General features: G+C 36.7%; 2 protein-coding genes across 12 annotated transcripts in view; one reads left to right on the forward strand and one right to left on the reverse strand.

Moving 5' to 3' along the window:
- Positions 1-13,701, forward strand: part of MAST2 (microtubule associated serine/threonine kinase 2) — a 217,768-nt gene that overhangs the window by 49,393 nt on the left and 154,674 nt on the right. The gene's annotated exons all lie outside the window — the stretch shown is intronic.
- LOC121481250 (U6 snRNA-associated Sm-like protein LSm3) lies at positions 7,064-7,372 on the reverse strand. Its single transcript, XM_041738486.1, has one exon. The coding sequence runs from the start codon at positions 7,370-7,372 to the stop codon at positions 7,064-7,066; it is 309 nt and encodes a 102-aa protein (XP_041594420.1).

The raw sequence follows: 13,701 nt of genomic DNA on the forward strand, positions 1-13,701 counted from the left end.
TTTAAAAATTATTTTTATTTTTTTTAAGGATTTATATATTTATTTGAGAGAGAGAGAGTATGACTGGTGGGGAGGGACAGAGGAAGGGGAGAGAAACTCAGGCTGATTTGGTGCTGAGTGTGGAGCTGAAGAATCTATTTTAAATTTAATAATAGCTCAGAACTTTTCTGAGATGGGCATATGTGGGGTACACTTCTAAAGGAATTAAAAATCCACAATACTACCTAGAACCTTAAGCCACCCAGGTGCCCCTATTATCATATTTTAAATTTAATAATAGCTCAGAACTTTTCTGAGATGGGCATATGTGGGGTACACTTCTAAAGGAATTAAAAATCCACAATACTACCTAGAACCTTTTCCCATCATTCTTTTTTTTAAGTGTTTGAACTATGGTTAAGCATTATTATGTATTTTTAGATCCTTTGTGATTAAAATTTTTTTTTAAAGTAAATTCAATTTAGTTAGCATATAGTATTATTTTCAAGGGTAGAATTTAGTGATTCGTTAGTTGCATATAACACCCAGAGCTAATTACATCCAGTGCCCTCCTTAATTCCTGTCATATCCACTTACCCAATCCCCCCAACTTCTCCAGCAACCCTCAATTTGTTTCCTGTAGTTAAAAGTCTCTTATGGTTTGCCTCTCTTCTGTGTTTTCATTTCATTTTATTTTTATTTTTCCTTCCCTTCCCTCCTCCTATACTCATGTTTTGTTTCTTAAATTCCACATGTGAATGAAATCATATAGTATTTGTCTTTGTCTGACTGACTTATTTCACAATTCCATCCATGTTGTTGCAAATGGCAAGATTTCATTCTTTCTGGTGGCTGAGTAATATTCTATTGTATACATATACCACATCTTTATTCATCTGTTGATGGACATGATTATTCTTTAATTATCACATGACTTCAGGATGCATAGATTTTTGTTTTATCCACTTCTGTGTTACAAAAAGATTCTAAACTCGGCCGCTTCCCTGTTCAGTCTCACCTTTCTGCAGCTGAAGCTCTGCAGTCTCTCCCTACGAGAGTTGGAGATCTTTGTGTCAGTTGTATTGAGGTATAATTTACCTAGGATAAAGTTCACCCATTTTAAGTGTACAATTTGATGAGTTTTCCCAGATGTGTACAGTTGTGTCACTACCACCAAATCATGATATAGTAGAGAAAATCATGGTGTTGAAGTTCCTGTTGCCCCCAAATATTCCCTGTCTATTGTTCGCGGCCTTTTCCTTGGTTGCCACTGATGTTTTCTGTCACTGTGATTTTTTTTTTTAAAGATTTTATTTATTTATTCATGAGAGACACAGAGAGTAGAGAGAGAGAGAGAGAGAGAGATGGACAGACAGACAGACAGGCAGAGGGAGAAGCAGGCTCCACGCAGGGAGCCTGACGTGGGACTTGATTCTTGGGTCTCCAGGATCATGCCCTGGGCTGAAGGTGGTGCTAAACCGCTGAGCCACCTGGGCTTCCCTGTCACTGTGATTTTTGCCTTTTCCAGAATCTCATATAAATAGAATCATATAATATGTAATCTTTTGTAATCTTGAGTTCTTTTACTTAGCATAATGGTTTTGAGATTCATTCACATTGATTTGAGTATCAGCAGTTCTTTTTATTTCTGGAGGTATTCCTTTGGCATGGGTATAATCAGACTTTATTCATTCATCAGTTGATGATCATTTGGATTGTTTCTAGGTTTTGCCTGTTACTGAGAAAGCTCCTATGAAAGTTTGTGTACAGGTATTTGTGTGGGTTTATGCTTTCATTTCTGCTTGATATTGATAAATACCTAGGAATGAGATTGCTGGGATATATGGTTAAGTGTATGTTAATCTTTATAAAAAAAACTGCCAAGCTGTTTTCCAAAGTGGCACTTTTGCATTTCCATTAACATTTGCTTAACATTTTTGTCAGTATTAGGTATTACCATTTTAATTGTAGCCACCCTAATGGGTGTGGAGGGATTATTTCATTGTGATTTTAATTTGCATCTCTGATGACTAATGAGGTTGAATTACTTTTTTGTGTTTATTTGCCATTCATATATATTTTCTGATGAGGCATCTGTTCACATCTTCTGTCAGTTAAAAAATTTTAAGTTGTCTATCTTACTGAGTTTTGAGAGTTTTTTGTCTACTCTGATATTAGTTGTATATCAGATATAAGGTTTTATTTTTATTTTTATTTTTTTAAATTTTTATTTATTTATGATAGTCACAGAGAGAGAAAGAGGCAGAGACACAGGCAGAGTGAGAAGCAGGCTCCATGCACCGGGAGTCCGACGTGGGATTCGATCCCAGGTCTCCAGGATCGCGCCCTGGGCCAAAGGCAGGCGCTAAACCACTGCACCACCCAGGGATCCCAGATATAAGGTTTTATTTTATTTTTATTTTTTATTTTTTATTTTTTTTTAAATTTTTATTTATTTATGATAGTCACACAGAGAGAGAGAGAGGCAGAGACACAGGCAGAGGGAGAAGCAGGCTCCATGCACCAGGAGCCCGACGTGGGATTCGATCCCGGGTCTCCAGGATCGCGCCCTGGGCCAAAGGCAGGCGCCAAACCGCTGCGCCACCCAGGGATCCCCCAGATATAAGGTTTTAAATAATTTCTCCCTACCTGTGGCTCAGATTTTCATTTTCTTATTCGTGTTTTATACAAAAATCTATATACAAAAAAAGCAAAAATCAATTGTATTTGTCTATACTAACAATGAATAATTAGAATTAGATATTTAAAAATCACTGCTATTTACAATAGCTTAAAAATATATAATATAGCTAAATATAAACTTAAGAGCTCATTTGTAAGGCCAGTACATTTTAATTTTAAAACATTACCAAGAGAAATTAAAGAAGACCTTAATGAATAGAGTGATATGTCAATGGATTGGAAAATTCGATATCAAGATGCAAATTCTCCTGATTGATTTATAGATTCATTGCAATCCTAATAAAAACCCAAAGAGTCTTTTTCAGAAAGTGACAAGGTGATTTCAAATTTATATTGACATGCAAAGGGCCTAGAATAACCAAAATATTGAAAAAGAAGACCAGAGTTAGAGGAATCACTTTACCCAATTTTATAGCTTTCTGTAAATGTACAGTAAGCAAGATGGTGTGATATCAGTATAAGGATAGACAAGTAGATTACAGAATAGAAAGTCCAGAAATAGATAATTGTACCAAGGTAAATAGGGAAAAGGCAGTCTTTTTTTTTATTATTTAAAGATTTTATTTATATGATAGAGAATGAGAGAGTGTATGTGTGTGCATGAGCACTTGAGTGCACAAGCAGGGGGAGCAGGAGTGGGAGAAACAGGTTGCCCGCTGCACAGGGAGCCCTATGTGGGCTCCATCTCAGCATCCTGGGATCATGACCTGAGCCAAAGACAGACATTTAACTGACTGAGCTGTGCAGGCACCCCAAGACAGTCTTTTCAACAGATGTTGCTGGAACGATTTACATGGGGGGGGGGAGGGGGAAGAAAGAATTTTGACCTTTACTTCATGCTATATACAAAAATTAATCTGAAATGGATTATGATGAGAAAACATGTAAAGGAAAACACAGGAGAAAGTCCTTATGATTTTGAGTGAGGTAAAGTTTCTTAGAGTTCAAAAAACAGCACAAGCCGTAAGAGGGGAAAAAATCTGAGTTTATCAAAAAGAAAACATTTTGCTATTGAGTATTTTTTTTTTAAGATTTAATTTATTTATTCATGAAAGACAGAGAGAGAGAGAGAGAGGCACAGACATAGGCAGAGGGAGAAACAGACTCCATGCATGGGACTTGATCCCTGGTCTCCAGGATCACACCCTGGGCTGAAAGCGGCACTAAACTGCTGAGACACCCAGGCTGCCCTTGAGTATTAATTTTTAATGAGATAGGGACAAAATGAAGTGCATCTACAATGGAGTGGAATAGAGAGCATCATGCAACACTGTTAAAGAGATATTAATAAGTTTTGTTTGGATTTAAAAAAAATATCACTACCTTCTTTGGAGACAAATCCAGAAGTCATGGTAAGGGGTATTTGCAAATAACTCCTACTGGTTTACCCATTGATTTCTACTTTTTAAATTCCTATTCAAGAAAAAATTTTTGAATGAAATGATTGTGAATGCCTTCTAATTTGTAAAAGAAGTAAATACTAGCTCAAGCTCTAAGCCTATAGTCTCTGTTCTTGCCCTGACACTTAGTAATCATATAAACCTAGGGAAGTCACTGAACTTTAATTTTCTGTTTTCTCATCTCTAAAATCAAGGTAGTTATAGGGCTTTTTTCATAGAATTATTAGGATAAAATGAGAACCCATTTAAAATAACATAGTGCCAGATTTGTAATAAGTATGAACTAAATGTTAGCCTTTATTTGTATGCCTTTAGGTACCTTAAATAGTAATACAAGCAATTATTTATAATACAGGTTATACTGATGGAAAACTGCTGAATTAGAAGATAATCAAGGAATAAGAATGAATTCATTTATAACTCTGAGGATTAGATTGTGGTGCCTTTAATTGAAATTGGGTATATAGGAAAAGGAACAAGTTTAGGAGAAGAAATTAATGAATTTGATTCTCAGCATATTTTTTTTTTTTTTTTAATAAAGACTTTTTTTTTTTTAATTTTTTATTTATTTATGATAGTCACAGAGAGAGAGAGAGAGAGAGGCAGAGACACAGGCGGAGGGAGAAGCAGGCTCCATGCACTGGGAGCCCAATGTGGGATTCGATCCCGGGTCTCCAGGATCGCGCCCTGGGCCAAAGGCACGCGCCAAACCGCTGCGCCACCCAGGGATCCCGATTCTCAGCATATTGATGACAGGTCATACAGTATAGATATCCTTTTAAGAATAATTGATTGAGATGAAATTCACATAATGTAAAATTAACCATTTTAAAGTGAGCAATTAGTGAACATTTAGTACATTCACAGTGTTGAATAACTATCACCTCTGTCCATTTGTAAAACATTTCTGTCATTCCTAAGTAAAACTCCTTACCCCTTAAGCACTTCTCCCCCTTTCCTCTTCCATTCAGCCTCTGACAACCATCAATATGCAGTCTGTATGCAGTCTGTCTTTATGGATTTATCTGTTCCGGATATTTCCTATATAAGGAACCATTCCATATATATACTTTGTGTCTTACTTCTTTGGCTTAACATAATGTTTAGATGGCATTCTAGCGTGTATCAGTACTTCATTCTTTTTGTGACTGAGCAATTTCCCATTGTATGTATATAACTGTTTATCCATTCATCTGTTGATGGATATTTGGAGTGTTTCTACCTTTTGGCTGTTGTGAATAGTGCTACTGTGAACTTGTGTGTATGTATACATATTTGAGTACCAATTTCCAATTCTTTGGGGTATATATATATCTAGTGGTAGAATTGAGAGATCATATGATAATTCCATCTTTAACTTTTTAAGAAATTCCCTAACTATTTGCCATGGTTGCCACACCATTTTACATCCTCACCAGCAATGTACAAAGGTTCTAGTCTCCACACTTGCCAACACTTATTTTCCATTTAAAAAAATAGTCATTTTTTATTATACTCTCCTGGTGGATGTGAAGTGGTATCTCATTTGATTTACATTTCCCTGGTGAATAATGATTTTGAGCATCTTTTTTTTTTATGTGATTTTTTTAAGCCATGTATATATATATATATTTTTTTTAATTTTTATTTATTTATAATAGTCACAGAGAGAGAGAGAGAGAGAGGCAGAGACATAGGCAGGGGGAGAAGCAGGCTCCATGCACCGGGAGCCCGATGTGGGATTCGATCCCGGGTCTCCAGGATCGCGCCCTGGGCCAAAGGCAGGCGTCAAACCGCTGCGCCACCCAGGGATCCCCCCATGTATATATTTTTAGGAGAAATGTCTCTTCAAGTACTTTGCCCATTTTTAACTTTTGTCGTTTTGCTGTTGTTGAATTGTAAGAGTTCTTTATATATTCTGTATACTAGATCCTTATAAAATGTATGATTGGCAGATATTTTCTCCCATTCTGTATTTTTCTTTTCCTTTTCTTAATAGTGCCTTTTGATGTATAAAATTTAAAAATTTTGATGAAGTCTAATTTATTTCTTTTTTTGCTTGTGCTTTTGGTCTCCTATCTTAGGAATACATTGCCAGGTCCTAGGTCATGAAAATTTACCACTTGCTTTCTCCTCTAAGAGTTTTATGGTTTTAGCTTTATAGTTAATTTCTGTATATGGTGTGAAGTAGGGGGCTGCAATTTCATTATTTTGAATGTTTATATCCACTTGTTAGGTATCCTTTGAAGAGTTAGAAATGAACACCTAGAGTAAAGGAGATCAGTTTTAGAACTATAGATAGGGGTTTTGGAAGTCGTAGATTAAATCATCATCTAAGAGTACAGAGAACGAAAAGGAATGTAGGGGAGCATGAAAAATTTATATGTGAAAGGGCAAGATAGTGAAGTATTCAACTTTGTAAGATTTATAGGAGTTTAGATCATTCACTGTCAGTTTGAGAATTGAGGTCTTTTGAACACTTAGTTTCTACTTTTTTTGTAAGAGAAACATGTTTCTAATGCCACCTAGTGTCTTTTCAAAGTACGAGGGTAATGTTTCATAAGAGATTTACTATTAAAAGTTGAGAGATTTTTTCTTTTTTTTTAAGATATTATTTTTCATGAGACACACAGAGAAAGAGATACAGAGATGCTCAACCACTGAGTCACTCAGGTGTCCAATATTATTAGTTTTCTTTTTTTTTTTTCCTGCATCCTGGTGATCACATTTATTGAAAGAGTTGGAAAAAAAATTAAAACGCCCTTTAGCTTAAGAATTTTTTGAGTTATCTGCAAATCAGCTCATTTCAGGAGTGGAAGAATCCTTGGTCATTTAAAAAAAAATTTTTAAAAATATTTTTAATTATTTTATTTTATTTTATTTTTTCCTTGGTCATTTCTTAATATCAAAATGAACACAGGTTTCTCTTTTGGATGTCTTCTACACTTAAAGAGGCAATCATACAAAATCTCCTATATTCCATACATGATAAATTCTTTGTTTCAACCAAATCTTAATGGAGGAGCAACTAGTACAACACCATCTCCCCGGACAAAAAGCATCGGAATATTCCGTTTTGTTGATTTATATATCTCTTCATTTGTTTCTTCATCAATTTCTATAGTAGTCACAGTTTCTTCCACATCTCCCAATATCATATATAAATGCTGATCATATGCATGTAATCTGCCTCGAAGCTCTCGGTCATTTCTCATTTTCACATAAATTCGCTCATCCAGGCTGAGCCTGATGAGATCCAGGGGCTCTTCTACAGTGTTGGTAGTTTGTTGCTGATCCACGTCGTCCACCATCTTTCAAACCCTGTGCCCTTTCCCCTATTATTAGTTTTCTATCCCAACTCAAATATCTCCAGTAATTCTACTGATTGCATGAAAGAATGTACCATATCCATACTTCTCAGTCTTTCCTCAGCACTCTTAACTTCACCTATGGATAGCAGTACATGACATTAATAGTACAATTAAAAGACTTTCTGACATGAGCACTGGGTGTTATACTGCATGTTGGCAAATTGAATTTAAATAAAATTTTAAAACGTTAAAAAAAAGACATTTTAAAAAAGACTCTGTACGAGATTTAAAACAGAAACCGAACAAAACCTATAGCTATAACTTTTAACTGGTGGTTTAACAATACCATTTTTTAATGTGATACGTTATGAAACGTTTGCATAAACATTCTGTCATGTATTCTAACCCTCAACAAATTCAATAAAATGTCTTCTAATAGTCCAAATTAACCAGTTCAAGTAAAAAAAATTTTTTAAATGTCTTTTAAAAATATGAAACCCAGGGCACCTGGGTGGCTAAATTGGTTAAGTGGCTTCCTTCAGCTGTGGTCATGACCTCAAGGTCCTGGAATTGACCGCCACATCTGGCTCCCTGCTCAGGGGGGTAGTTAGCTTTTCCCTCTGCCTACCACTCATGCTCACCCTCTCCCTCCCTAATAAATAAAATCTTTAAAAAATTTTTTATAATTAAAAAAATATGAAACCCACTCTTTTTTTTTAAAGATTCTATTTTATTTATTAATTCATGAGAGACATAGAAACAGAGAGAGAGGCAGAGACACAGGTAGAGGGAGAAGCAGGCTCCATGCAGGGAGCCCGACGTGGGACTCAATCCCAGGACTCCAGGATCACGCCCTGGGCCGAAGGCAGGGCTAAACCTCTGAGCCACCCAGGGATTCCCGAAACCCACTATCTTTTAAGATTGCATGCCTTAAATTCTTTGCAAATTTACAAGTTTTCACGGAAGATATGATAAAAATGTTTAACAAATCCAAATTAAAATTCAACTCTAAATTTGGACAAAACGAGTGGTCTGTTCTTTTTTTTTTTCTTTTTAAAAAGATTTTATTTATTTATTCATGAGAGACAGACAGAGGCAGAGACAGAGACAGAGGCAGAGGGAGAAGCAGGCTCCATGCAGGAAGCCTAATGTGGGACTTGATCCCGGGACTTTGGGATCATGCCCTGAGTCAAAGGCAGATGCTCAGCTGCTGAGCCACCAAGGTGCTCCTGTTCTTTTGCTTATCTCTTAAGAATATTCATGAGAATAAGCAACCAAGCTGCTAATATCCTGTTCAATCCCATGAAAATCTCTTAACTTTTGGGATGCCGGTGTGGTTCAGCGGTTGAGCATTTGCCTTTGGCTCAGGGCCTGATCCCAGAGCTCTGAGATTGAGTCCCATGTCAGGCTTCTCATGGGGAGCCTACTTCTCCCTCTGCCCGTGTTTCTGCCTCTCTCTGTCTCTCATGAATAAATAAATAAAATCTTAAAAAAAACCTGATAATATTTACTAGACCCTACACTTAGGTTCCTTTACATATATTATCGTTTATTTTCTTAGGAACATTGTGAGGTAGATACAATCATCATACTTTACAGGTGAGGAAATTCAGGCATGCAGAGGTTTGTTCATTTGTCCATTTATTCTACAAATATTTATGAAATACCTGCCATGTATCAACACTGTACTAGGTGCCTGGAATACAACACTGAACAAAACAGTTAAATACTTTGCTGTAGGACAGTAAGTGAATGTTAGATCAGGAATTCAAAATGAGGTCTGACTCTGAAGTCTATTTCAAGACTTGTAAATAAGTGGAGAGGAAAGTCTTTGGCAGGTTGGATTATTTGATGTATTTTTTCCCTGGATTTATTGATACTCAATTTTCTGTTTGGATATTGAAGACTTTTATCAGGATTACATAGGGAGAGTTTTGCCTGGTTTTGATTACATAAAATTTTCTATGAATTGAAAGTAATTTCTATTCTTTAGAGTAGGCAAATAAAGATGAAAATACACTTAATTTTATTCCATATATTAGGGTCCTGGCAGCAAACAGAACAAATTATGACATTATAATAAAGAAATATGGACAGGGTGTATTGAAATGGTAACATACATATAGTACCTTCTGGCTAATAGTAAGTTGGTACTGTTACTAACCATGAAAGGGTGAGTGGAGGAAGTGATCCTTGGAACTTGGGAGTTAGAGGGCCTGTGTATGTAGAAGGTGACCTGATAATTAGCATGACTTTGTGGTAGTGGGATGCAGCCAGTCTAACTTGACCCTGTAGGAACCAACTCAGGAAGATAAATTGCCCTCTAATCTCTCTGTTACCCTCTTTTCTTTCTCTGACCATTTGTTGGTGCTGCCTATTGGCTGAATCTATCTGGACCGAAAAGGGCAAGGGAACCTCCTGATACAGTTCATAATAACCCTGCATTTTGGGGTACAAAGGATGATCTAGTGGAGCAAAGGATGATATTCTATACATTGCAAGTTTTGAATATTGAACTTAATTATACAGTTTTGACTATGAATTACTTGATGTTAAATTATATTGCAGTTTTATTAAAAGCTTGCTAATTCTTTTTCCCAATAAACCTATTTAAGGGCAGCCCTGGTGGCGCAGCGGTTTAGTGCTGCCTGCAGCCCAGGGTGTGATCTGGAGACCCTGGAGTCCCAAGTCAGGCTCTCTGCATGGAGCCTGCTTCTCCCTCTGCCTGTGTCTCTGCCTGTGTCTCTGCCTCTCTCTCTCTCTCTCTCTCTCTCTGCATCTCTATGAATAAATAAATAAAATCTTAAAAAAAAAAAGAAGCTGTACAGCTTTCCAGAGCTTCTTTATAAAAAAAAAAAACAACAAACTTATTTAAAAAATTTTTAATTCCAGTATAATTAACATACAGTGTTAAGTTAAAGGTATACAACCTAGTGTTCAATAATTACTTATATTACTCAGTGCACATCAGGGAAGGTGTGCTCTTAATCCCCTTCACCTGTTTTAACCCCCTCCCCCAACCCCCTCCCCCAACCCGTCTCCTGCCTGGTAACCATCAGTTTGTTCTCTATAGTTAAGAGTGTTTTTTGTTTGTATCTTTTTTCCCTTTTTTTGTTTTGTTTTGTTTTGTAAATTACACATATGAGTGAGGTCATATGGTATTTGTTTTTCTCTGCCTGATTGCCTTTCATTTAGCATTATACTCTCTACCTCCATCCATGTTATGCAGATTGTAAGATTTCATTTTTAATGGCTGAATAATATTCCTCTGTTTGCGTGTGCGTGTGTGTGTCTGTGAGTGTGTGTACCACATTGTTTAACAGCATGTTAACCTGCATGTATTTGTGTTCTTTCCAGATTTTTTCTTGTGGTTGATTTCTAGTTTCATAGTGTTGTGGTTGGAAAAAGATGCCTGGTATAACTTCGATCTTTTTGAATCTGTTGAGACTTGTTTTGTGGCCTAACATGTGATTTATTTTGGAGAATGTTTTATGTGAACTTCAAAACAATGTGAATTCTCCTCTTTTGGGGTGAAATGTTCTGAAAATATTAGATTCATCTGGTTCAGTGTGTCTTCAAATCCAATGTTTCCTTGTTGATTTTCTGTTTGGATGATCTATCCATTGATCTAAGTGGGATGTTAAAGTCCTCTATTATTATTGTATTATTGTCTATTACTTCCTGTATGTTTGTTATTAGCTGCTTTATTTATTTGGGTGCTCCTATGTTGGTGCATAAATATTTACAATTGTTATATCTTCTTGTTGGATAGTTTCCTTTAAAATGATTATATAGTGTCCTTCTTTGTCTTTTATTACAGTACTTGTTTTAAAGTCTATTTTGTCCAATATAAATATTGCTACCTGTCTTTTTCTTTCAACTTCCGTTTGCATGATAAATGCTTTTCCATCCCTTCACTTTCAACTGCATATGTCTTTACCCTGAAATGAGTCTCTTATGAGCAGCATATAGACAGGTCTTGCTTTTTTATCAGTTTTGTCACCTGTGTCTTTTGATTGGAGAGTTTAGCCCATTTACATTCAAAGTAATTGTTGGGAGGTATGTATTTATTGGCATTTTGTTATTTGGTTTATGGTTATTTTTTGTAGAGTTTCTCTGTTCCTCTTTTCCCCTGCTCTCTTCTCATAATTTGTTGACTTTCTTTGGTGTTGTACTTGATGTATTTCTCTTTATTTTTGCATATCTATTACCCATTTTTGGTGTGTGATTACCATTAGGTTTATATATAACATCATCTTATGCATACAGCATTTTATATTAAGCTGATGATCACTTAAGTTTGAACCCATTCTTAAAGCACAATGTTTTTACCCCCCCTCCCATTTTAGATATATGGTGTCATACTTTACCTTCTTTTACTTTCTGAGCCCCCTACTGATTTTTTTTTAAAAGATTTTATGTATTTATTCATGAGAGACAGAGAGACAGAGAGAGAGAGAGAGGCAGAGACACAGGCAGAGGGAGAAGCAAGCTCCATGCAGGGAGCCTGACGTGGGACTTGATCCTGGGTCTCCAGGATCAGGCCCTGGGCCTTGGTGGCGCTAAACCACTGAGCCACCTGGGCTGCCCTTGACTGATTTTTATAGATATAATTAATTTTACTGCTTTTATGCTTCCTGCTTTTCTTCCGCTTATGATCTTTTGTTCCTTTAACATATTTCTTGTAGGCCTGGTTTAGTTGTGATGTATTCCTTTAACTTATGTTTGTCTGGGAAACTCTTTATCTCTCCTATTCTGAATGATAACTATGCTGGATAGTGTATTCTTGGCTCAGATTTTTTTCTTTCAGTACTTTCATTATATCATGTCAGTCCTTTCTGGCCTGCAAAATTCCTGTGGAAAAATCAGCTGATATCCTTGTGGGTTTCCCTTGTATGTGACTGTTTTCTTTTCTCTTCCTACTGTAAAAATTCTCTCTTTATCAGTACTTTTTGCTGTTTTAATTATGATGTCTCTTGGTGGAGACCTCTTTGGAGGTTCTCTGGGCTTCCTGGATCTGGATTTCTGTTTCCTTTCCCAGATTCAGGAAGTTTTTAGCTATTATTTCTTCAGATACATTTTCTGACCCCCTTGCTCTCTCTTCTTCTGGGATCCCTACAACGTGAATGTTATTATGCTTGATGGTGTTACTGAATTCTCTTAATCTGTTGTAATTTTTATTATTCCTTTTTCTCTCTCTCGTTCAGTTTGATGGCTTTCTATTACTGTCCTCCAGGTCACTTATCAATTCTTCACTTTCCATAATCTGCTATTTATTCACTTTAGTGTATTTTTTAAATTTTTTAATTTTTTTTATTTTTTATGATAGTCACGCAGAGAGAGGCAGAGACACAGGCAGAGGGAGAAGCAGGCTCCATGCTGGGAGCCTGATGTGGGATTTGATCCCGGGTCTCCAGGATCGCGCCCTGGGCCAAAGGCAGGCGCCAAACTGCTGTGCCACCCAGGGATCCCCACTTTAGTGTATTTTTAATGTCAGTTAATGGAGTTCATCTCTAAATGGTTCTTTGTTATGTTTTATATCTCTTTATTTTTGGATCCCACTGAGGTCCTTCACTCTTTTCTCAAGTCCAGTGAGTATCTTTGTGGCCATTACTTTATTTATTTATTTATTTTTAATTTAATTTTATTTTTTTAAAAAGATTTATTTATTCATGAGAGAGAGAGAGAGAGAGAGAGAGGCAGGCAGAGACACAGGCAGAGGGAGAAGCAGGCTCCATGCAGGGAGTCTGACGTGAGACTTGATCCTGGGACTCTAGGATCACGCCCTGGGCCAAAGGCAGGTGCTAAACCACTGAGCCACCCAGGGATCCCCTGTGGCCATTACTTTAAATTTTCTTTCAGGTAAATTATTTAGCTCTGTTTTGCTTAGGTCTCTTTTGTGATTGTGTCCTGTTCTTTCATTTGGGACATATTCTTCTGTTTCCTCATTTTGTTTAACCCTCTGTATCTGTTTCTGTGTGTTAAGAAAGTCAGCTACATCTCTTGCTCTTGAAAGTAGTTGCCTACAAAGAAGAGATCCTGTAGTGCCCTGCAGTGTAATATCCTCTGTTTACCAGAACCTGGTGCTTCAGGGGTATCTCCTATATATGTTGTCTGCACCCTCCTGTTGTGGTTGAGCCACATTTACCTTTAGTCTAGTAGTCTGTAATGGCTCTCTTTTCCTTTTGTGAGCCTGGTTTGGTTCCTATGTTGCCAGTGGGCCACTCTGGGGCTGTCTTAGGCTTGAGTTGATTCAGATCAGAGATCCAGTACCACTGAATTTCAGGATGATCTCCCTGTGGTGTCCCCTAAAAAGCTTTTGTTGGTAG

The sequence above is a fragment of the Vulpes lagopus genome, chromosome 23, assembly GCF_018345385.1.
Source record: "Vulpes lagopus strain Blue_001 chromosome 23, ASM1834538v1, whole genome shotgun sequence".
NCBI lineage: Eukaryota > Metazoa > Chordata > Mammalia > Carnivora > Canidae > Vulpes > Vulpes lagopus.

What these genes read in the sequence shown, in the direction of transcription:
- LOC121481250 (XM_041738486.1), bottom strand. Translation starts at nt 7,372, where the DNA reads ATGGTGGACGACGTGGATCAGCAACAAACTACCAACACTGTAGAAGAG.